The sequence below is a fragment of the Anopheles stephensi genome, chromosome 2, assembly GCF_013141755.1.
Source record: "Anopheles stephensi strain Indian chromosome 2, UCI_ANSTEP_V1.0, whole genome shotgun sequence".
NCBI classification, from domain to species: domain Eukaryota; kingdom Metazoa; phylum Arthropoda; class Insecta; order Diptera; family Culicidae; genus Anopheles; species Anopheles stephensi.
The window spans coordinates 67,531,869-67,555,656 of record NC_050202.1 but is presented as its reverse complement, the minus strand read 5'-3'; the positions used below and the strand labels follow the sequence as shown (position 1 = coordinate 67,555,656).

The following is a 23,788-nucleotide window of genomic DNA, read 5'->3' as shown; positions in this document are numbered from 1 at the left end:
AAGCTTTCCGACGCACATTTTACGTACGAACGTACGCCACGGCTATAAAGTTAAGCGTCGTTCGATAAAGACGTCCATTGCCTCGGCATGTTCCAATCAAACGCACATGGAAATTGCTTCCGAACATGTGAAATTCCGACGAGCGAACACGAAATGTGAAGCTGTGTAGAACGCTAAACAAAACAAACATAAAATATCTTCTGTAACGCTCCATACCAGCTCTGGCCAGTAGAGGGGTTGTCTCTCTCCAGGCGGGACGCTTCTCGGGCGTAGCTGTGGTGGTCTGTACATAAACAAACTACGACCCCATGCCCATCCATACAGAGACGGACGGCAGCAGTCGAACGTATTGGGGGGGAAGCATAAACACGAGACGGTGCTGTGCCGGTGCCTAGGCTATGGTAGTCCTTGGGTTTTTTTTTCTTCTCGTTTTGTGCCTACTCAACCAACTATCAGTCTACAGTGCTCGCACCGTGGACAGTATTGATTGTTTTCGTTTTATTTTACTTTATTTTTACGCAGAAAAGCTGTTGCACAAGTCAAGAAATTAGTTCCAGGAATCATTAAAAAAAACAACATCTTCATGCTCAAAACAATCGACGACATAACAGAATAAGTGATGCCAACAGTTGAATCGATCACGCCCCCATCTTCATCGAACTTGCGCCCAACACCATTCGTACTGCAATCACTGTACTGTGCCGTACCGTGTACCGTTTAGGGTAATTCTAGCTAGATCTGGTCCGTACCGACTCCTTTCCATTTCTTTGGCGTGCAACTTCGGATGGCGTGTAATGCCCATTCATGCGCAAATTGCCAAATTTAGCATTACCGCTTGCTTAACTAATAGCAAAGGGAGAAGAAAATGCTCCATCCGTCAATGCCACTAGAGAGGAAGAAAAACAGGAGGCAGAAGAAAAAACGATAAATTGTGTAAAGAAAACAAAAAGAAGGACAAAACATCAGTCTAAAATGCAGCAGTAGAAGTGAAAGAAAAATTGGAGCATGGTCCACATCCCCTTAAGGTGGATAGCAAAACAAATCACGATACAACAAAACGGTACGGCCGCAGAACACGAAACGCTGAACCGGTGATCGGGAAAAAGAGCCAGCATCGGAAAAGGTAGAAAACTAAGCAAAGAAGCCTGTCCCAAACCTGTGTTTAAACTTTTGCTTTTTTTGATTTCTTGTTTTGGGGGGTTGTGTTTGGTCCGATGTGTGCGTGTGTGTGTGTGTGTGTGGGTTGTATTTGTTCATATGTTTCATGAGTTTGTTTAAAGTGAGTAACAGATTTTGCTACTAGGAAGATTTATGGTTTAGAAAAAAAACTTCTTTTGTGTCGTTTAACACTATTATCAGATTGATATTTGACGCGTTGACTCCTTTATATTTTTTTAAAATAATTTTTGATCGTTCATCGACTTACAATGCTCTTATGTATCCAAAAAAATGAACCTACTGTACATCTTGTTTTCGGGGCTTTTCTTACCATCTTTTCCCTGCGTTCTCCTTTACAATTTCTTTTTCATCCCCTAATGGAGCAATGGTAGCGGCCACACTCTTCATCGTCTCATTCTTCACACCATATTTCGATGATGCTACGAGATTTACTACACAACGCCCCATACCGAGCACCGCACCCCTTCGGTCCGCTCTCAACCCAAAATAACCAACCCCCTCCCCACATAACTGACCAACGGCGCACCAATATGGTGTTGATGGTGTTGACCGTGCGATTCTTAGCCCCATCGTTCTTGTTGGAGCGAACCGGCACGAGAGATCGGGGTGGGTAGGCCCGCCTATGACGTCGCAGCCTCACGTTCGACCGCGCACGTCGTCGTTCCCGCACACACTGGGGCACACTGCGCACACTGAAATTAAACGTCAAACGATATATTCCCCCTTCCAATGCAATGCTCGCTGCGAGTGGGCCAGAGGTGTGAGCTGTGAGCTAGTAGTAGACCGGGGTGCTACTACTGGCAAACAAGGCAAGGCAACCTTGCAAAACAACGACAGTTTACCCCCATTGCGTAGCCGCTACCGGACCGGACCGTGCTGCTGCGGGCCGTACGGAGGAGAAATGTCATTAAATCGTTCCGATGGGATGGGTTTGTTAGTTTGTTTTATTCATTTCTAAACCATGAACAAAATTCGTAGTAAATTGCACCCATTTATCGCCGGAAACAAGCATAAACATACTTGATTTTACATCATTACTATTTTTAAGCTAAAAAATGTCCGAAAGTGTCACCCCATCTCCGCTGCCGCTAGGGTGATAAACGGTTGGGCGTTATCAGGTGATAAAACCCAACCAACGCACCGCTTCACTTACTCGCCCTAATCACAGCCCCGCAATAGGGCACATTTCAACCACGGGACCCTCCACGGCAGGTGTCCAAACACTGCCGACGTATGCAGATGTGGGCGATAGGAAAAAAGTAGGAGATAATAATCGAGCAAATAAAGCTTTTTAAACAACACAGCAAACTTACAATGAATGGTAGAAAAATGTGCATCATAAACTAGCTTGAAATGAAAACAATCTCATGAACCAATTCGTGCAGACACACAGCATCAACCGATGGGTTGTAGGAGATCGACGCTGCGACGGTATGTCGTGATGATCAGCGAACACAGCAATCTACTTGCACTGATAAGATGGACATTGCTCTTTCGCTTGGAATGCAGTTAAAAATGAGCTCAGTTTTCATTCATGAAAGAAAGTGTACATAGAGAGTATGTATTAGTAGCAGTAGTTAATGTTATATTGTACAGGGTAAGTGAACAAAGCGTTACCATACGTGATAGGGAATCTTTTCGTAGCTATTTAAAGCTACACCCAGACAAAACAAATATGTCCGATATTTGCAACTATTTAGAGAAGATTGGGGCGCCGGTCTTCACACGGTAGGACTGGGGCTCAAATCCCATCTAGACCGCCTCCACGCACGCAGGGCTGACTACCCAGCTCCGGGAAAAATCGAGTCACAGAAAGCCAATGGCAGGCCCTGACCTTTCGAGGTTGTCGTGCCAAGGAAAAAGAAGAAGAAGAGAAGATACTTACGACAGAAACGGGTATCAAATCTATATGGGAAACGCAATCAAAACTATATGGGAAAAAGTTGAAAATCGCGCGGGACGAAAAGAACGACATTTGAGAAACCGCAAGGACTCGGAACGAAAAACAAGGACAAGGACTCCTCTAAAAAACTATACGAAAGGCAAAAAACCTTGGGGTGCCCCGTATAATGACACTCAAAATGTGGATTGAGTGTGGATGAGTATTGCATCAGAATTCCAAGTCCAAGGAAAGATCTGTTTGATTGCATTCTAATGTTGGTGAAACGATTTCAAACATTTTTTTCTTAGACATCTAAGGATGTTTGTTTAGCTTCAGCTTTTTGTGCAACACCCTGGCTAAATTGCTGCTTTCCTGTACCATAAAAGTCAACAAAAAAAGGGTTTATTAAGAACATACCAGATATAGGAACACCACGTGCAACCGGATCCAGTACGATCGCGCTCTCGTTTTGCATTAGATACCCGTCCATACTCATAACGGAAAACATCTATTCTTCTCTGTGTCAGCAAGTCAATGCAGGAATGCAGTTAAAAATGAGCTCAGTTTTCATTCATGAAAGAAAGTGTACATAGAGAGTATGTATTAGTAGCAGTAGTTAATGTTATATTGTACAGGGTAAGTGAACAAAGCGTTACCATACGTGATAGGGAATCTTTTCGTAGCTATTTAAAGCTACACCCAGACAAAACAAATATGTCCGATATTTGCAACTATTTAGAGAAGATTGGGGCGCCGGTCTTCACACGGTAGGACTGGGGCTCAAATCCCATCTAGACCGCCTCCACGCACGCAGGGCTGACTACCCAGCTCCGGGAAAAATCGAGTCACAGAAAGCCAATGGCAGGCCCTGACCTTTCGAGGTTGTCGTGCCAAGGAAAAAGAAGAAGAAGAGAAGATACTTACGACAGAAACGGGTATCAAATCCCGTCCGGACCGTCTCCCCGTATCTAAGAATGACTCTAGCGTTTTATCAAGTTAAGCAAGCCATTACTGGTAGGCCAAGACATCTCCAGGATGTAGAGCTGTAGATGTAGAAGAAGAAGAGTTTCTCTATAGCTAAGAAGCTTGAGGTGCTGAATTGTGATTAGCAAACATGATTAGCTTAGGATCAATAATATCACAACTTGGTGTGCATTTATTCTGGAATGTTAAAGCCAGTGCAATATGACTGGGCAAGTAAATTTTGGATCTACGATCTACGAGAAAAAGAATTTGCTCTTTTCTTTCTACATAACTTTTTTTTTGACATTCTTTCCTAAAATGACATGAGGAGTGTCAAAAAATACTACGCAATCAAAACTATATGGGAAAAAGTTGAAAATCGCGCGGGACGAAAAGAACGACATTTGAGAAACCGCAAGGACTCGGAACGAAAAACAAGGACAAGGACTCCTCTAAAAAACTATACGAAAGGCAAAAAACCTTGGGGTGCCCCGTATAATGACACTCAAAATGTGAATTGAGTGTGGATGAGTATTGCATCAGAATTCCAAGTCCAAGGAAAGATCTGTTTGATTGCATTTTAATGTTGGTGAAACGATTTCAAACATTTTTTTCTTAGACATCTAAGGATATTTGTTTAGCTTCAGCTTTTTGTGCAACACCCTGGCTAAATTGCTGCTTTCCTGTACCATAAAAGTCAACAAAAAAAGGGTTTATTAAGAACATACCAGATATAGGAACACCACGTGCAACCGGATCCAGTACGATCGCGCTCTCGTTTTGCATTAGATACCCGTCCATACTCATAACGGAAAACATCTATTCTTCTCTGTGTCAGCAAGTCCCGCCACTCCCAAAAGTCTTCTCCGATCAACATTATACTCCCCCCGCCCCCCCTCCCCCCTTTGTAGAAACAAAAGCAACTTACCAGCTCGTAAAGTATAAACAACAAGCGACCCAGAAATTGGATTCAGCGTTATTTTAGTACCATCCCGAAAGCAAACTAAGAATTAGCACGTGTAGCCAAGCGGCTGTCCCATCGTCGCCATCGTGCAAACCCTTGAACGTGCGTTATTGTGTGCGTGTGTGTTTTTTTCTTCTCTTACCAGAAGCCAAACACCACACGCGACCAGGACACGGAGGAAAATCGTTCGCTATGACACAACGGTGCACCGAAAGGTATCGCTCGTTACATGACGCTGGTGGAGCGTCAACCCGGGTGGGGACCCGAATGGACGGACATGGCGATGTAATGACTCCGCGCTATGGTCACCATCTGTTTTCGTGCGGATTGGCCACTCGCGGCTTAGTTCGCGGGTTCGAAATTGCTCTTTAATGGTTGTGGAGTTGTTTTCACGTTGGCATAGCGGGGCGAAAATAATTCCATCGCCCGACGTCCCCAAGACGCCGGCCCGTGGGTGAAGAAAGATTTAGATTGATTGGATGGTGGTAGGTTGCAGTGGTTATAAATATGCTTTCTCCACACAAATATAGACACTCTGGTGTTTTTTGGCAACTAACAAAAAGATTTATACATTCCATTCGATTTAAAACAGCAACACAGCACTCACACTCTAATCATACATTTCGTATCGAATGTTGCACTCGAATGCATACACCAATGGGTAAGAAGTAGAACCCAACAACACCCAACGCTGGCAAAAACGCTGTTTGCAATTTCCTTCGCCTTGAAACGAAGTTTTAAAATTGCTTTAAACTGTTGCCGGGTGCTACCTCCCACCAAGCCGTGGTAATGGCTTTTCTCGAACCACACAGAAGCAAACCAACGACAAAAAAAAATCTACTCGCTCCAAAATAAGCAACCCAGAAAAAGGGGGGCCTGCTGAAAGCTGAAAAGGAAAACTCTTCACAGTTCACCGAAGCCGACCGTGGCCGTGGTGGAACGGAAGAAAAAGAACGAAAACAAAACGCCTGGAAACTGTTGTGGACAAGTGGTGCGATGTTGAACGGGCTTGGGCTCAGGAGGCTGCCAGGAAGGATGCCAGTACGCACCCAAAAAAAAAAAAAAAAAAAAAAACCGTGCGGAACGCTACTGGCGTAGAACTTTGCGTGTGGTCCTGGTGCGGGAAACAACATTGGTTTGATTTTCGTCTTCTTCGCACTGGAAACACCGTGGGAAAGCAGAACGGAAGAATTGGGTCAGTGGCGACCCACTGGAGACACACACACATGCAGTTGGCTCACGCAACTAGCGTTCTAGGCTGAGGGTTTTTGAGGGGCAAGTTGACTCAGTCGGTGGGGCAGTTGGGAGGGTGGTAGTTTTCAAGGGTAAGAACATCATTTTCTAAACCCCGGGTGCAGTGCTTTGTTACGCGATCCGGGTTGGTAGGTGGCCACAACGGTAGGACCGGAGACTGTCCTTCCTGCGCCGTTAACCCGCTGGAAGGTATAAATTGAGGCGCGATAGCCAGCACTTGCGAGCAAAACTTTTCGCATGATTAATTACCATCCCATCGAAGGGCGCGTTACGTGCGCCACGGAAGTCCGTGCAAGAACCGCGCGACAGGAACGCGCCTGAAAGACGACCCACCCAGAGGAAGAAGAGGAAAGGGGAGGGAGTATTAATGAGAGCATGAAAGGTGCGGGACGAGTGAAAGGAATAGCAAACAGGGCCTAAAGGTAAACAACGTGTGGGCGAAAGGGGGCATCTCGTCGGGCATCGAGGCATGGTCCGCCGGGGAAAAGGTGAAAAATCATCGCGATAGCAAAAACAACCCGCAACCGGCAAACTTTCGTTGGAGGGGTGGGATTGTTGGATGTGCGGGTACGGGCGAAGAAATTAATTCAGTTCATTAAACGTAGTCACATAGTCTACCCGACGAGAGGTGTAGCGCAAAGCCTTAAGTAGTAAAGCTGTTGTTTGGATGGCGATCTCTTCCATCCTAGGCTGTGGAAAGTCGCAAGGAGGAACTGTTGTCAAAACGGGGAAGCCATTAATAGTTTGGTGTTTTAAAGTTGCCGGTCCTGGTAACTAGCCTTTGTGTTGGGTTGGTTTTAAGGAGCATGGGACTAGGTGTAATTGAACAATTGAAAATACTTTGCGACTCGATAATATGGTCGGGGTATAGTTTACGCAGGACTTACTAGTAGTTGCAATATTCACTGGATTATGCTCCCAATAAACCGTAAAGAAGATTCGGGCGTGGGTTGTTCTTGCAACTCTCGAATGAGCCAACCATTAGGACAAGCCAAGCTAAGATGGGAAAGGATTTCAACAAGAAGAAGAAAACACTATGAAATCATCGCTTATTAGTCATCTGAGACGTAAAGGAATAAATTTAGGTTCGTGAGTAATAATTGTCCAATCATGAGCAATAATAATCGTTGGATGTCTAAAGTAGTAATAGAGTAAATTTTGTGGAATGTTGGAACAGATTAGCATTCGATCCAGTAATATTTAAGTCATCGTTGGTAGAAATGCATTCTGATGTGCGTGTCCAGTACGGCGTTAAACCATTATCCATTGACTTTAAACTTCTGGTAAGTCTAAATCTAAGTCTAAGTCTAAAAAAGTCTAAATTTAAAACTCAATCTTGGCGCTCTTAGGAAGCTCGGTTTAGTAAATGCAATCCTTCAAAAATTGAGTCATTTGTGTTTAGGCATTGGGATTTTGACAGAAAGTCCTTCAGAGGTAGTAATCTAGAACTGGATTGTATGTTACGAAGAGGTGGGCTCGATTTTATAAGATATTTAAAGAAGTTTACAAAAGTAAAATATTTTTTTATTGTTAAAGCCGCACGTGATTTCAAACATGGAGACGAAGAGTCAGGCATAAAATCCCATAGAGACTGTTCATCCGTAGGGCCGAATTGACTATGCAGGTAAACGCAAGCTAAGTTAAGGAAGCCACAAAGGGTAAAACAAAATACATGATTGTAAAATGAAAACTATAGATGTTCTAACTCAAAACTCCATCAAAACGACTTGCTAAAACAACTTACAATGGTGTGTAAAGTTAAATTTTTATGACAGTCCAGCGTCAGCAGTTATTGAACTCGTTTGATCCTCCTCACTAAGGGCAATCGGCGTGCATGGATGATCTCTACCCCCGCACAAAACCAGCCGAACATGCTGGAAAGCTGCACAAATGCACTCAGTCATGGTGCATTTTATGGAGCAAAAACCAATCATTTCCACCCTTCACTAGGGGTATGAAAATCTGGTACCGGGTGGTATTTAAAAGAGGTCATCTGTGCCACCTCACAAGCGTCAGAACCGTTTTTTTTTTCGTATGAAGCCGGTTTCATAGAACGAATCGCCAAGACTTCGGTCGACCATTGTACCATCCAATCCTGAAAGAAGGTACCACACAGACCGTACTTTGCTTAGCAGCCGGAGAGTAGTGGCCGTAAAAATGTAGCCGTCCGGGCCGGTAGTAAAACTGTGTTTCAAATAAAAATCACATATTTTATGCAAACTCACCGCCGTGTGGCTCCAGTATATCCATTTCCCGAGCGATGAAGAGTTCGGGGTCGAGATGAGTTACAGAGTGGAGAGGTTTAGGTATTTTTTTTTTTTTTTGATAAATGGCTCTTTTTGTAGTTGCTGTAGATCGCGTCATAAAATTTCATTTTGATGTTCTGCTTAGGCCACAGCGTGAAGGTTCCTATTTCGATGCACATGCACACATAAAACGCGAGAGAAAGAACTTGACGGTTTCACGGTCGTAAGCTGGGCCGGGTACTGGATGCACCGCGATGCACATCGATTACGGCTCTCGGTTCGATTCGGTGTTCGGACCGATGGTAGCGAACGGTTGTGGAGAATCGGTGTGCAAATTAGACAGGCACCGTCCACTGCGCCATCATCGTGAAACCTCATGGGTTAAGGTTGTAAAAGCGGTGGATCGTCGATCCTTGAGCCGGCTAATTGCCCGCGGAGAGATCTTTGCTAGCGTTCCGGGAATGGATGTAGAGTTCTGCTTTCGGGGTTTCCGCATATAGTGGTCATCCTGGCCCGGGCCACGGGTATATTATTTTATGACCATGGGGTGCTATAAAAGCGCTGCTGAAGCGAATTGCTTAGCCTTTGCAAAAAAACACGAAATAAACGGAGATACACGCTGCGGTTGTGCTTGTTGTTGAGACGGACTGGAGTGATTTTCGCTGATAAATCATGCACCGATGCTTATCACTTGCTGGCAGCGGTTACACTTACTCAGGGATCAGCTGCACGACTTGTCAATCTCGGACTACTCGACCCCAGGGAACTGGCGGAGCACATGGGGGTAGGTGCCAATGAAGCTAACAAAAAAGGACGCAAAAAAACGATCGTTTCTCGGCGCACGTGATAATGTGTACGAAGCAGCGATGCACCAGAATCGCATCGAGCGCTTGCCATGAGTGTGGTCTGTGTGCAGTCCGTGAGCAGGCAGTATGGTGAACATGTCACACAAAAGGTAAAACCAACACCATTCGGACGAGTGTTGGAGAAGTAGAGTTTGGAGTTTCGTTTTTCGTTTGTTATGCGCGCGTAACGCACGATTGCAACGGCGTATACGCGGCGTCGAGTACATGCGGAGTGGCGGAAGAAAGAAGGCACACGCAGAAAAAAAATAAGGTGACACACAGAAACCGAACTCCCTCCCTCCCCATCACCTCCCGCTAGCAATCCGCGGGTCATCTAAAAGTCAATGGCCGCTGGAGGTGTGCTTGGGCGAAACCAACCAGCCAAAAAACGCCACGGTCAAAGCGGCTCTTTTTCGGGTGGAAACTGTGTTACGAAAGAAAGTGTCATCGTTTCGGCCGCGATTGCAATCATCAGCACCACGTTGCGGTGGTTGTTGTCGTTTTTTTTTATTCGTTGTTGCCCAGCACCCCATACCCAGTATCTCACCCCTCCCCTATCAGCCCCAACCATACCGTGCGTGTGGATCAAAACAAAACACCACTAATAACTCGCGCTTTTGCGTCCTGCTCTTGCGCACGGAACGGCCCCGCTGAGGCTGTCTCGATTACCGCAGCTTCTTGATTCCGGTTCGTGTTGTGTGTCTCGCTTTTACTGCTTGAAGGTTCCACACCGTGTCGCCATTGGTCGACCTTTTTCCGCAGCCAGCAGCGTTGAATTCGGATTAATGCTGGGCTATGTTGCGCTATGCTACGACCGCCGTTTGTCGCCGCTTTGGACGCGCGCTCCCCTCCGTCACGTAGACCTTCTGTTTTGGTTGTTTTCACACCGTGTGCGCCTGGTGCTGGTGCTGTTTGGTGTTTTCCTTTTTCGAACCAAGGCTGTTCAAGTGCGGCCGCGGGAGTGGTGCACGTATAGTTAATCAATCCCTTACCAGCGATGACTGCTTTTGCAATGATTCTATGTTGGGATGAGGTGGTGTGTGTGTGTGTGTGTGTCAAAAATTTACATTTTTTTTCGAGTTGAAGTAATGTAAACAAGAGAATGTTTTTTATTCCAAAATGACAAAATTTTGGTCAATTGCGAAATTGCTACTTTTATTGCGAAACATTTTCTCGTTCGTGGTATTCGTTCGGTAACTTTTGATTCCACTCCATAATCGCTACGAGCTCCAGCCAAGAGCTTTCGTTGGAGCTTTTGACATTTGGAAGCTCCTCACAGCGGGATTGGTATTCTGGGTTTTCAATTCATTCAATCAGACATTCAATTTATACAATTTAGTTTGTTAAGGTTCAACCTGGTGCGTTACGGACTAATGTTGTTTTTATTTTTATAAAAATCTTTTTAAAAATTTCTAAACACTGCTTTTGGCGTCTGTTGATAAATTTCCTTGGCCCTTCAAATCGTGCTCCAGCTGTTTTGGTTTGCTGGGCAACTGTCACACGGAACATAACACGTCACAAAAGTTTCTATCGCTCGTTCAAAACAACACAATTCCGTGCACGGGGTTTGCATTTGCATTCGTCCAGTCCCGCAAACATTCCTTCGCTTTATTTTCCCAGCATTCCAGCAGCAACGCGAACCGCCCAACTGTCCAAGGAACGGAATGGGGTCCGGGTTTGTGTCCAACAAGGTGGAGGAATGCATTCGACGCAATATTGCCTGGAAGGATTTAACCTCGGACGTGCGTAAGGTAAAGTGTACGCGGATTATGTGGCTCACGGTTCCCCCTCTTGGGGGTGGGTGTGTTTGCTGTGTTTGGGGGGTTTATCACATGTGTGCGTTTGGAATCTTTTTCTTTTCGTATAGGCTCTAAACAACGATGAGGCCGATTATCGTAAACAAATTGTGGAGTACAGTTTGCTCAATCAGCTACGATTTCGTGGAAATATCGGTAAGCGTAACGGGGGGTTGGTAGTGGTTCAATCCGTTTACACTTTCCGATCATTTTGCAGTGTACAGTGTGACGAAAAATGAGAAAAAGTATTACGAACGGTTGGTGGAGGTAAACATACGAGCGCTCCACATATTCCCTTATCATCTGGCCGACGTTATCACGAAGGGATTGCGCGTAACACCATTCAACTACTATACAGGTATATACTTCACACCCACTTAAGCGATACGGGCTCAATTGGTTCAGCGTGGCGGAACACTGGTGCCGAATTGGGTATGCATTTTCAATTCCGATATAAGCTAAGGTTGCTATTTTTTGCAGACATGATTGCATTTCTCCAGACACACGATAAAAATTATGACGCACTGCCCAACTTTACCGCTGCCGACTGTCTGCGGGTGCTGGGCATCGGTCGGAACGAGTACCTGTCCATCTCGAGCGACCTCAAATCCAGCTCACCGCGTTCATTCTTTAAGAAGAATCCGTTCCACTTCCTGCCAAAATTTCCCCGTACCATAACGATGCATCCGTGGTGGATTGTTGAGATTGGCCACATACTGGAAAAAGACGTGGAGGTAAATAATTTCCATTGACGGTGAATTTGATCACATATGCTCAGACGTGGTTCCTCCCATTGCTTTTAGAACCTTAGCATTGAAGAGATCAACACGATCGATCAGTTGATAGACTGTGGTCCACAGACGGCCGGTACACTGAACCTAGAAACGGTACAGAAGCTGTACCGGAAGGGATTGATCTACCTTGACGTGCCGATCAGCAGTGACGATCGAATAAACATCCCACCGTTGCGAAACTTTGTAATGAATCGTGTCGCTGGGGATTACTTTGAAAATTTGCTCTACAATGTGTTCGTTACGACGGACGAGCAGTGCACCATTTCGGAGGTACGTATAATAACCGCTGTTCCTTTAAGGAGCTGCTACTAATGCTTTGTCTTGCGTCCCATTCTTTTAGCTTTCACAAATTCTACAAGTACACATGGACACGGTGAAGCAAGCTACATCGCTCTTCTGTCGATTGGGATTTGCCAAAATTAAGAATGCCTTTTCGGAGTTCAAGCTGGACGAAAGTTGGCTCAAACCGCAAGCTGACGGTGGTGAAGATTCGGCCGCATACAACTATCACGCACTGTTGCTTTCGGAAGTACCGCTGGAGGTGAAACCATCACCCGATGGTAGCATAACGTCGGTACCATTCTTCCCTCCTTCCGACCCGTCCAGTCCAACGTCACCAACGACACCGGCACCGGATGCTAATGGGCCCTCATTTTCCAAGGAGAAAACTACACCGGAAGCTGGCGGTAGCTTCCGGTCGGCAAAACGTGTCGGGTTTCTGTTCGATTCTACGCTAACGGCCTTCCTTATGATGGGCAACCTATCGCCCGGCCTAAAAACGCACGCCATCACCTTGTTCGAGGTGGGCAAACTGTGTGACGAGGGAATGGCCGATTTGCTGGAAGAGCTCGAGAAGGTATCGATGCTGGATGCGGAATCGGAGGGAGAGGTCAGCCGGTACTTTAATCACGCTGTGCTGCTTCGTTCAACAATTGTTGCGCTGAAAGGATCGCTAAAGATTGAGCTAGACCTGCTGCGTCTCGAGAGCATCGAGGGACTTGACGTTCAAACGCGGAATCGATTGCTGGAGCGCAAGTACAAGTACCTTATATCGGCGGCCCCACTATCGGGCTCGCTGTCTAGTCAGTTTACCATTCCATTTTTCGGCCAATTTTACCAAAGCTCAGCCGACTCGCACATTTGGTCGAAGCTCTTTTACTACCACATGGGTGGATACGGTCCGCCGTCTTTGTTTTTAAAGAAAGGTACGATCGGTGTTGTGAACTGAAGGATCGATGTTTTAATTGTATGTTTCATTCTTTTTAGGTACCGTTTTGAAATCCTTGCCTCGAATGTTTCTCGGTTATGGGAAGCTTTTAATCACGATCGTCAATACCGATTCGTATGTGCTAAACTCGGAAAAGTTTTATACACTGAACGAGCACCTTAAGAACGAGTGTTTGCTTATTCAGGGTTATGGAATCAACGAGCCGGCAAAAGTTCACTACGAGCCTTTCCCGTTCGACATAAACGGTAAATAGATAATTTTAATAGTCATGCGTGAGATTTAATTTTATTAAATTCCTTTACAAATCAGATGAAGACAATCGTTGGGGACAACATGCAGCCTGGAACGGGTTGTCGCAAGTTGTGAACATGGAACAAACGTTCGGTTACGTTACGTTCATCAACACCGGCGTTCCTGATCTTGGTAGGTACTGCTTAGCGATGGCATGTGATGATAGTTTTAAACTGATAGATCAATTGTATTCCAGGTTGCGACAATTATAACCCAGCCGTAGTACTTAAACGAACGGGAGAAAAGAAGCAGAAAAATGCTACAAAAGCAGAAGAATCCAGCACTAAACCTACAGTAACGCCACCATCGACGAAAGCAACGGTTACGGAGGAGGATAATGTTGCCGTGGATGATGCGTCCACTGCCGAGGAAGTGAATGGTGTTGTGGAAGAAGTCAACGATAAGCTGGCCGTACTGCAAACTGCTGAATCGGACTCAGATACAGGTAGGTTATTCTGCGAAGCTTAGAGCAAACTGTCCTTATTTGATGATTATAACTTTCCGCAGAAATCTCGAGGAAAAATTCGCTACAAAATGCAGCAGAGGTACGTAGTGGGCATTCTTTTTTGCCTAAACTGGAAATGTTTATAATATTTTTTACCTATTCAGGATTGGACTATACTGGACATCAACTTTGGTATTCCGCTGTTTGACGTTGATTGCAATACAAAAATTTGCCAATACGTTCTGCAACGCTTGTGCATTGACGATAAGTAAGTTTGGCATTATGTGAATGTTTGTAAACTGGCCTCATCATGCATTCTTCTTTTTCAGCATATCAATGTTGAAGGAGGTAAATCAACAGATGGAACGGAAATACCTTAAATTTATTTCCCAGTGCTTGGTAAGTGCAGTTTCTTCCGACGATCCGTTTACGAGACATGCGATACTAATATCCGCTCTCTGCTTCTCCATCCAACAGTTTTTTGAAGACGAAAATATGGAGCTAATTAAGGCGGGAAAGTACGTGCCAAAGCTGCGCATCAATCTTGCCTACGAAAATGGAAAAGTGCAAAGTTGGGACGGTAAATGAGACAGTCCGTAGGAGTTAGCTCACCGGTTCCCCGTCGCAAAATCGCAACCGTTCGATCGAATCCTTCCTGATCCCAGCAAAAACCATATTCCAGTGTATTTTTTATCAATGCTTAGTTTTTGAAATTACAAATATAGATCGATATAATCGACTCACAGAACCGAAGGAATTATTTTTACATCCTTAAAGCTAGAACAGTTTATTAGTCTCATTGCCGAATTTTTGAAAGAACTGCTTGGCCTGATAGCTTTTTGCTCAACCCTACCGGCTGTCACTTTGACGTGCGCGCCTAAACGTCAAAGGGCGGTATTTTTTTCTTCAATAAACACAAATGCACAGCGCAAGTCGTGTTGGCTTTCGTGCAGCGCATTTTTAGGGAAACAGTAAAGAATTGGCAAATAAATAGAAAAGTTCGACTACTATACCGTACCAAGATCACGTGGTAAGTGTAGCATCAGCAAAGGTTGGTGGTAAATCGATAATAAAACGTTTACGTACCATACGGAACATGCGATACCGTGAGCGGAAGATGCGGCACTTTTGTTTAGTGGTGTGCGTGTGTATATAGACCAACAAGAGTGTGGGATTGTTTGTGCGGTGCGGTTTGTTGGTAGTTAAAGGTGCTTTCCCCGGTGTTAACTTAAATCTTGTAATTTTGCGAGAAATTCGGTGAATAGACAAGAAGGATCAGGTTAGAATTGATCTACAGTTGCTTCTTATTGTGTTATACTCCTTTTAACACACGGAAAAGGCTGGGTTTTGCTCGCTAGTGCTTGCCGCTTCGTTCGCCTTCGGAAAGTTCGTTGACTTTTGCATGCCGATGTGGATGGTGGGCTTGGAGGCACCAATGCATGGTATAGAAAAAAACAACATTCTTGGTTCTAATAGAGGAAAAGAATACATTCTGGCGTGTCCGGTTGTTAACTGGAATGTATAAGATTGGGAAACTATGCCCATGACACGAAAATCTGCCAAATTTTTATTAGTTTGGGCGATTACCTGAAATTAGTTTTTCACAACTACTTAAAAAATGTTGAACAAATAGGTGGTGATATTCCATAATCGTGAATGTTGTAAATGCTTCGAAAGCTGCAAAGAATAAACACAACAACACTGAGCAGCAGATCCGTTGCCGGCTTCGAGCCCTGCTACGATGCAAACAAAATAAACCTGCGAACTGTCAAGTGCCGTCTTTTGACAGCGGAAGAAAACTTCTCCGTGCGTGCAAGAGCAGCAATAGATTTGGTAGTGAAATATCGTGCAAATAGTGTAACCATAAAGGGTCACAATGAAGTGAACACTACCGCAATCGCTAGTCGGACCCTCTGCCTTTGCATTGCCGATAATTGCACGCCCGGGGACACTTGTTTCGTGACGCATCGGACGGAAGGAAAAGTGTGCGCCTGACTGGTGGTGAAGTAATCACGCAAGAAGCTAGCAACAACAGCAGTAAAAACAACTCGCAGACGGTGGTGGAGCGTTGAGAGCGAAAAGGCCTCCCAAGTACATCCAGCAGCAGCTGCTGCAATAACAGTGCCGATTTCGCAGTTGTGTCGTTGTGAAATGTAGGTCGTTGAAAAGTAGCAGCATATGAGTATAGCTTCGCGGCTTTGAAGCTGCGTGGAAAGCAATTAGCCGCCCTAATTGTGGGCATTGTCCCTGAGGGAAAGATGAAGCTGTAGGATGTTTGTAGCTCTGTTCTCGTATTTCCCGGTTAGCATTCATTCCTGGGACTGTAGTTGATAGTTTGAGGGAAAGGATTTTTTATGACAGTATTTTCGTAAGCAGTACTACACAACCTTATCTCTCGATTGCCACTGCTTGTGCATTGTAGCAAACGTTTCCTTAAAGGGCGGACAAAGTCATACGTCCATGCATTTGTTGCATTGGTTTAAAAATGAACGTGACTCATGGCTGGCGCTATTTCTCATTCAATCTTCTTAGAAATCTTATATTATATTGCTTGATTAATGCGTATAATGTGTTTTCTTTTGTAGATATCAGTCACTGATCTTTAAATTGAAGAACAAGCAGCCCAAAACCACCAGCAGACTAGGAATCAAGTGCGCGAGCGGTGTCGTACAGGCTAAAGGGTCATGTCATGCCATTCCACGACACGTGCACAGGAGGATCCGTACGCGTTCACGGAATCGGCACCACTGCAAGCGAACTCATTGGCGTACGCAAACCATTCAAGTGCAGTTAGTAATAGTTCCAGCAGCAACAATAATGCAACCACCACAACCACCACTACCATACAAACCGCGTCCTCCGGTGCAAGCCTATTGCTCACGACCAATTCTGCCGGAAGCGTCACTGCATCCAAGGATAAACCTGTGAGCATTTCTCCCGCAACAGTTACATCGCCGGCCACACTTAAGGTGCGCTACAATGGTGTGGTGACGACGGCTTCCCCAACCGCTACGACAGTAGTGCGAGCGCCCGGAACGGTCGGTACAACGATTCCAGTGTTTACGAAACCGGTGCAAATTAAACAGCAGCAGTCCCAACTGCAGGGTAATCTGTCTGTTCAGTCCTCGCCAACGGTGACGGTGGGCAAATTGATCAAGAAGGTACTGCCGCAGCAGAAGACACCGATGATAACGACCGTCGTTGCGGGTGGAGCGAAAATAATCTCACGCTTGCAGCAACCGAATCAAACCTCGCCCGGCCAACAGCTGTCAACCACCGGGGGGTCTATCTTGAAGTTTATCAAAATTCCACCACAACAGCTAGCCAAAGGAGTAGTTGGGGGTGGTGGTGGTGGTATCCCGCAGGGAAGCTTCATACACGTAACCACTTCAAGCGATGGAGCTAGGAAGCTGCTAGTGACTAACAGTAGCAGCAGCAATGGGGTAAGCCCAACGATTTCCGTTGCCACGAGTTCAGCAAGGATAGCGAATGTTGCCACGGTAAATGCTGTGAATCGGAATGCTTCCGGTGTGGCTGTGGTGTCTAATGTTTCAACAGTTTCGCCGACAAAAATTCGTTTAATACAGCCACAGGCACAGGGAAAATTTTATTTACAAGCAACAAACAGCAATGCAATAGGCACAACTGCCCACCTTTCCAATCCGGTCACCATAGCAACGTTGAGAAATACACTCATTAAACAGCATCAACTGCAACAGCAACAGCAGCAACAACAGCAGTCACCGACACAGCCACAGCAAAAGCAACAACAACCAGCACCACCACAACAACAACAGCAGATTTTACTACAAAAGCCTTCACAGCAGCAACAAACCCCGCCGTCACCTAACCAGCAACAAAGCACTCCACAACCTGTACAGCAACAGCCGAAGCAACAACCGCAACAACAACAGCAGCCGGTACAGAAGCAGCAAAAAGCACCGCAATTGAAGCAACAATCGATTGTAGGTAACCAAGTATCACCGCAACCATTGCCCCATACGCTATCGAAAACATCGTCGCAAAATGCAGACAGCACACAGAAACTGCAGCCCAAACCACAATCGTGTTCCGTTCAGTCGCAATCTCAGCAACAGCCCCAAGCTGTTTCGAAGGCGCTACTTCAGTCCACACCCAATGGCCAGAAACAATCGCTGCTTCTGCAGCATCAGCAACAACAACAACAGCCGTCGCCGAAACAAGCACCGCACACAACCATACCGGCTGCAACACCACCAGCAAAACTACAGCCAGCACAACAGCAACCACAATCGCTGTTGTTACAACCACAGCGAAAACAACAACAACAACTGACCGCATCCGCAGGCACTAAACAACGGACCGTACCTCAACAACAGTCTCCTAAACCTGCCACCTCGACTGCTCCAATTTCCTTGCTGACGTCTTCGGCGAATGCGACGAAAGATGGATCGTTACTGGCAAAAGTTAATGAAGCCTCGAGGATGACAGTATCAGCGCCGAAAGAGGAAAATGCCGGTAAAATGACTGACCTGAGCGAAAGTGTGCGTCGTCCTGCGAATCAACAAAGCTTGCTGCTCGTAGGTTCGAACGTAGAAACAGAAACTGCAACAAAGTCACCGAAATCAACCGATCAATCGTCGCCGGTCGTAGGTAGGGTTGAAAAAATCATCCGATCGCCATCCTCGCCGGTTGAGCCTACCGTTAACTCTGTTGCGATGAAAAAACGGCCTTCAACAGAGGAGGCGCCGTCTTCAGTTTCAATTTTAGGCGAAAGGAAAGCGTCAGAAGAGTCTACCCACCAAGACACTAAACCGATGCCGGCGATAAAGGAAGAAGAGCTCATGCCGGCGGAAGATGTGAATGGGAAAGTACGTGCAATGTCTGGTCGAAAATCGACCGTTACGGGCAAAAGTGCTGGCAAGCAGCAGCAAAAGTCCAGCAAACGAACGCATAGTCAACATTCGCTGGGTGAGGAACAGGAACCGTTTTCGGGTCGGGAATCTTCTCCGGTAGGTAACATTGGTACCTCACCATCGTGCACAACCAGTACGCCAAACGCTCCGGGAAAGCATAATCCACCGAGCCCACCGATTCCGTCATTGCTAGCCAGTGTGAAGCTGGAAAAAGAGTTCGAGATTAAGCAGGAAGTGATGGAACAAGATGAAAAACCATCTAAGCAGCGATTGGTAGCGCTAGGTACCGTACCGGGAGCGATCGTCGTACCGATCAAGTGTCCAAAGCTCAGGGAATGGCACGCTCCCGGTGCGTACCTGTTCGATTTGAAAGATCCGGGTGACGAGTCGGACGACGATGTGTACGATGAGTATCCCAACACGCTGTCCTGTTGGTATGAGGAAACGATCGAAATTACCGTACCGGAGAGTAGCGGTGCGTCCAGCTGCTGGGGACTGAACCCTATGCATCGAAGCTCTGCATCGAGCAGCGGTAGTGTGCGTGGCAAGGGCAAAGGCCATCACGGTAGGAGTGCCAATAGCGCAAAGTTCGAAATACGAATGCTGTCGCGCGATGAACGGCTGGAGCTGAAAAAAGCTTATCTGCAGCGGCGGGTCGTTCAGTGCCGGAATGGTTTGCGGATGCGAAGTGCAGCTGCGTCAACTGCCAAAAAACGGTTGGAATCGATGGCTAAGATGGTGGAAAAGTTAGACAAGAGGCGACAGATCGAGCTCAACAAATCTAGGTAAGTGATTGAGCTCTTGAGATATTATTGTTTGTAATGCTTCAATTATTTTTAACCATGTCTTCCTTCCACACAAATAGTGAAAAGGCGACCTGCATATCGGATGGATGCAACAAATCGGCACTCGTAATGACATCGCACTGCTACGATCACATTACGGAGGATGCGGACCAGTGTTTGTTTCAGCGATGTACGGCCAAGTTTTCGGACAACAGCCAGTGCCGCGTGCCGGTATTCGATATCAGCCATGAGCTGATCCTGTGCAAGGAACACGCCTGGAAGCATGACAATCACGACAAAATGTCGCAGGAGGTGAAACTGCACAAGAAACCACCAGCAAACGTTTCCACAGCGTCAACGGTAGCGTCACCGACCATCATCGCTGGAAGAAAGAAAGCGAAACAACCCATCCAGCAACCACCTCAAGTGGTGGTACGATCACAAAAACGGCCGAAAAAGAAGAAGAAGCTCACGCCTTTGCAACAACAGATGCTACTACATCAGCAGCAGTACAAGCAACAGTTTTTGATACACCATCCTAACCACCATTCGAATCAGGCCGCAAGTCAGCAACAGCAGCAGGCGAAGCTAACAGCGGCACCACCTGCAAACCAACCACAGCGGAAAATGGTTGTTCAGCAGCCGCAGAAGTCATTGCTTAACGCTTCGTCCGCTAATGGTAAAGTACAGGTACAGCTGAAGTCAGCGATGACGCCTCTACCAAAGGCATCGATCGTTGTTCATCCTGCACAGCAGCAGCAGCAGTCGCAGCGACTTCATTTGAGCGATGGCAGTGAAAATCCACCGAAGACAGCTACGTTTAACTCGGGTGTATTGCACACAGCGGCACAAGCGAACCGAATTCTACACATTCCTGCTGCCGTTGGCAGCAACCGTACCGTTGCGTCCGGTTTTACGGGAACGACAGTTCTACGTGGTCAGCATAAGCCTTCCGTCACTAGGGAAATCGTGGATCGGTTGGAACACGAGCACGATCAGCAACAGAAGCAGCAGCCACAGATTTACACCAATGGAACGCACTCGGTACAAACGACACTGAACCATAGTTCGCCGGCAAACACACAGGAACTGCTGACGATATGCGAAAACAGTTCAGCTTACGCGAGTTCTGAAGACACCGGGGTTGGTGGATTGTCCGAATCGGAACTATTGGCAACACAGGACGTAATAGGTTAGCTAGCGATATTATTTAATACTTAAATTCTTAACTAAACTGTATGTTCGTGCTATTCTTTTTTGCAGAAGAGATTATACCGTTCGAGTTCAGCAATCTGCTCCATCCGAATATGCTCAGTCACCTGCCGCCGGACGAACTGAACGATCTGCTAGGTCTCGCTGATGGTAAGCATCGAAAGGAAGCGATTGCCTTCTCCGAAAGCCACATTTTACCTCCGATGGTCTTTTCTAGTGCCGGCCGAGGATGATACGGGTGATTCGCACCAGAGCTGCCCACGGGAGGTGGAGGACGATATTGAGCGTGCCCTGGAGCACGTGAAATCGCTCGACGATATGACGGTGGAGCCGAGCAGTTTGTTGGGCGATTTTCTCGACAATGTCGACGATGAAATGTTGGACGGTTCGGATATGTGTGCGACGACCGAGCAAATGCTTCAATCGTCGAACAAACCGAGCGACATCCGGGGTATGGTGCATACGTAAGTGTAGTGCACGGTTTTATGGGAGGTGGAGCAGTGTTAAATGAAGCAATAGGATGCAGCTTTACATACCAGCAAACAATCGTGCAGGTGTCCTCTGGAGATGGAAAACGATTGTCGCGGCATAAGCGGAATGTTTTACATGTATGTGGGGGGGACGTGAATCCTCTATCTTGATTAGTGCTCAGTTTGCTCATTCAATTGCAAAACTAAGAAATGCTTTCTTCAACACGTCCACTGCATTTTTGAAGCTTTAATTTGCGCCCTGCTCGCGTTATTCAGTTTTAATACTCCAGCGAACTGACAAGACCAAATTCAACTGACAGTCTTGTACAAAATACTTCCGATACTGGTTCGGGGTGGAAAAACGGTACGTCGACACAGGAACCACAGTACGCTTTCACAATTACGATAATGTAATATAGCACTTAAAATGTATCTAAATTAGACGCCCGGAACGGTTGGCGAGCGCTTGTAGATTGGCACTCGAGCAAAGGTCGCTCGAGTGCGATGACAAAAGGGGGGTAGCAATTTTAATAACGCACTCACGCACTCACTGTAAATAGCGTCATAAGCCACACTCGTCGTATTTCCATAGTCAGTTTGTTTCAAGAAATATTATCGATTGTGAAGAAATCTTATAGATGTAAATAAAATCGTTTAGCGCGAATCAACACACGGCGCGTTAGTTTGTGTGGTCAATGTGCGTAACAAAAAATAGTGTTAGATATCTAAGCTAGGATTAGGGATGCAAAACCGTACGGGGACCGTCCGTATGCGTACCGTGAGAAATGTCCCAGAACCGTGCAGTGAAGTGTTAGGTTGAATCGATTCTGCAGTAGGTTGATACGGTTTACCGCTTACTGTCTCCGTCATCGATAAAGATAGGGCCAACACAGGTGTGGGCATGCAGGGTGAAAGAAGCATCGTGAAGTGTGACGTGATCGGTGGACGTTAGCCTGCGTTCGTCTGGCCGTGGTAACAGGCCGGTCTTGATATACCACGTACAGCGAGCATGCATTTACGATGCCTTTGTAAAAAAAAAACCAGTTCAAACAACAGAGAATAACCGTTTCCCACACGCTACGTAATGTACGATATATTTTACAAATGAAATCGATATCTGTACCTGATTATACAAAACGAAGGCAAACCCCTGCAATACACACACGGGTGTTTATTTGTTTGGTTGACCTCCAGTCAGAACGACATGCGGTGCAGCGGTTTGGCTATAGGAAACTCGCTGGCGGCAAGATCGGAAGAGCGAGTTAATGTTACGCGTGTAGGCACACATCCTTGAGTGAATCGGTCGCGAGGCACCATCCACCCTTCTTTTCCCTTACCCTTCCTTTTAGTGGCACACAACACATCCTCAGGAGCGCTCTTGGTATGACGACGTCCTTGATTTTTCATTTATCTGTGGCCTGGATAAAGGCGTTCGATGGGATTCGGCACTGAGCGGTGAGAGACCGGACCACCACCTACCTACCTACCTACCTACTTACTCGTTAAAGTAAAACATATACTGTAATTAGTAAGGAAGTACCGACACTTGAGCTGGAGCAGTATATGGCTAAGGTAAAGAAAAAAAAGTTAGTCAATAAGTGTACTGCTGTAACGGTAGCATAGTGTAGTGAGATTACATGATAACAGTAAATCGTACCAACTTAAAATATCGTAAGTCATATTACTGGCAATTCATTAGTACCATTAGCGTAGCGTTAATCCTCCCAAACATCTACAGTATTCACAACTAAGCTCTTAGCCGACGGTGTTGTGTGTGTTGTAGAGTGGTGTAAAAAATAAGTGCGCACGAATGGTGAAACATAATGATGAACAAAATCCTCTCAAAATTAATAAAAACAAACAAACAAAATACTAGCGAATTGTACGCTTGCTATAAACACGGATACGAAACACAATAATTGTAACAGTGCTTTTTGTAATAAAAAGTGTTAAAAAACCACAATTTGGATCTGTATCACTTATAACTTTAATTACTTTTTTTAATTTCATTTATTTATTTTATTCTATTATCTTTATTAAAGTTCCGCTTCACAGGGTTTTCAACAGTAAGTTATATGAAAAGTGCTTGATTTTTATTGCGTTTCTATTATTTTGGGGCGTTGTGGCATTGATCCTCGAAGGTCAAGTTATCTAATAGAGATGTTTAATTTTATGCAAAAAAAAAACCCTATACGTAAACTAACCTGGGTATATGACTAGTCCGAATGTTCTGGATGGATGGCGCTGTTTGTAGAAATTTGATTGAACACGTCTGTGATAATCAAATGTTTGCAATCTTCATGTTATCAACATAACTTACTTCACAGCATTTCTTTTTGGTGTTTTCTTGCCAACTTCCTATCGTTCGTTAGTCTCGAGACAGATCAGGTGCAGTAAAAGCTTCCATAAAACGTGACTAGCACCAATTATCTTACTGTGCCAAATAAGTTTCTCACTCACATGGTGGTGAACTCCCGTTTATCAGTGATAAGATTAGTGGACATTTCATTGTGATTTACGGCCTAAACCGGTCAATTGT

The 23,788-nt window shown here is 45.6% G+C and overlaps 2 protein-coding genes and 1 long non-coding RNA gene across 4 annotated transcripts; 2 read left to right on the top strand and 1 right to left on the bottom strand.

The window, feature by feature from the left end:
- Window positions 1-287: 287 nt before the first annotated feature.
- Window positions 288-2,661, bottom strand: LOC118504425. The gene is made up of 3 exons (XR_004905299.1): window positions 2,493-2,661; window positions 1,490-2,402; window positions 288-886 (listed from the first exon to the last, which is right to left on the bottom strand). It is a non-coding gene; the product is annotated as an uncharacterized LOC118504425 (long non-coding RNA).
- Window positions 2,662-10,817: 8,156 nt separating this feature from the next.
- On the top strand, window positions 10,818-14,640 carry LOC118504421 (protein FAM91A1). The gene is made up of 13 exons (XM_036038857.1): window positions 10,818-11,084; window positions 11,201-11,285; window positions 11,347-11,487; window positions 11,610-11,863; window positions 11,933-12,193; window positions 12,264-13,128; window positions 13,190-13,396; window positions 13,461-13,574; window positions 13,639-13,887; window positions 13,950-13,987; window positions 14,052-14,155; window positions 14,217-14,286; window positions 14,365-14,640. Exons 1-13 carry the CDS (start codon window positions 10,998-11,000, stop codon window positions 14,473-14,475), a joined length of 2,586 nt encoding a protein of 861 aa, XP_035894750.1. The 5' UTR covers window positions 10,818-10,997; the 3' UTR covers window positions 14,476-14,640.
- A 137-nt stretch (window positions 14,641-14,777) lies between these two features.
- LOC118504420 (polyhomeotic-like protein 1) lies at window positions 14,778-23,212 on the top strand. Of its 2 annotated transcripts, none has more exons than XM_036038856.1 (5): window positions 14,778-14,917; window positions 16,473-19,567; window positions 19,648-20,759; window positions 20,831-20,929; window positions 20,997-23,212. In XM_036038856.1, exons 2-5 carry the CDS (start codon window positions 16,572-16,574, stop codon window positions 21,245-21,247), a joined length of 4,458 nt encoding a protein of 1,485 aa, XP_035894749.1. In that variant the 5' UTR covers window positions 14,778-14,917; window positions 16,473-16,571; the 3' UTR covers window positions 21,248-23,212. The 2 variants fall into 2 exon arrangements, with proteins under 2 accessions (XP_035894749.1, XP_035894747.1); XM_036038854.1 differs by lacking the exon at window positions 14,778-14,917 and adding an exon at window positions 15,659-16,040 and having other exon boundaries at window positions 20,997-21,391.
- The last annotated feature ends 576 nt before the right edge of the window (window positions 23,213-23,788 follow it).

What these genes read in the sequence shown, in the direction of transcription:
- LOC118504420 (XM_036038856.1), top strand. Translation starts at nt 16,572, where the DNA reads ATGTCATGCCATTCCACGACACGTGCACAGGAGGATCCGTACGCGTTC. An exon ending in GGCAACACAGGACGTAATAG is followed by an intron (nt 20,760 to 20,830) that starts GTTAGCTAGCGA and finishes TCTTTTTTGCAG; the next exon opens with AAGAGATTATACCGTTCGAG. An exon ending in TCTGCTAGGTCTCGCTGATG is followed by an intron (nt 20,930 to 20,996) that starts GTAAGCATCGAA and finishes GGTCTTTTCTAG; the next exon opens with TGCCGGCCGAGGATGATACG.
- LOC118504421 (XM_036038857.1), top strand. Translation starts at nt 10,998, where the DNA reads ATGGGGTCCGGGTTTGTGTCCAACAAGGTGGAGGAATGCATTCGACGC. An exon ending in ACCATTCAACTACTATACAG is followed by an intron (nt 11,488 to 11,609) that starts GTATATACTTCA and finishes TATTTTTTGCAG; the next exon opens with ACATGATTGCATTTCTCCAG. An exon ending in AATTTATTTCCCAGTGCTTG is followed by an intron (nt 14,287 to 14,364) that starts GTAAGTGCAGTT and finishes TCCATCCAACAG; the next exon opens with TTTTTTGAAGACGAAAATAT.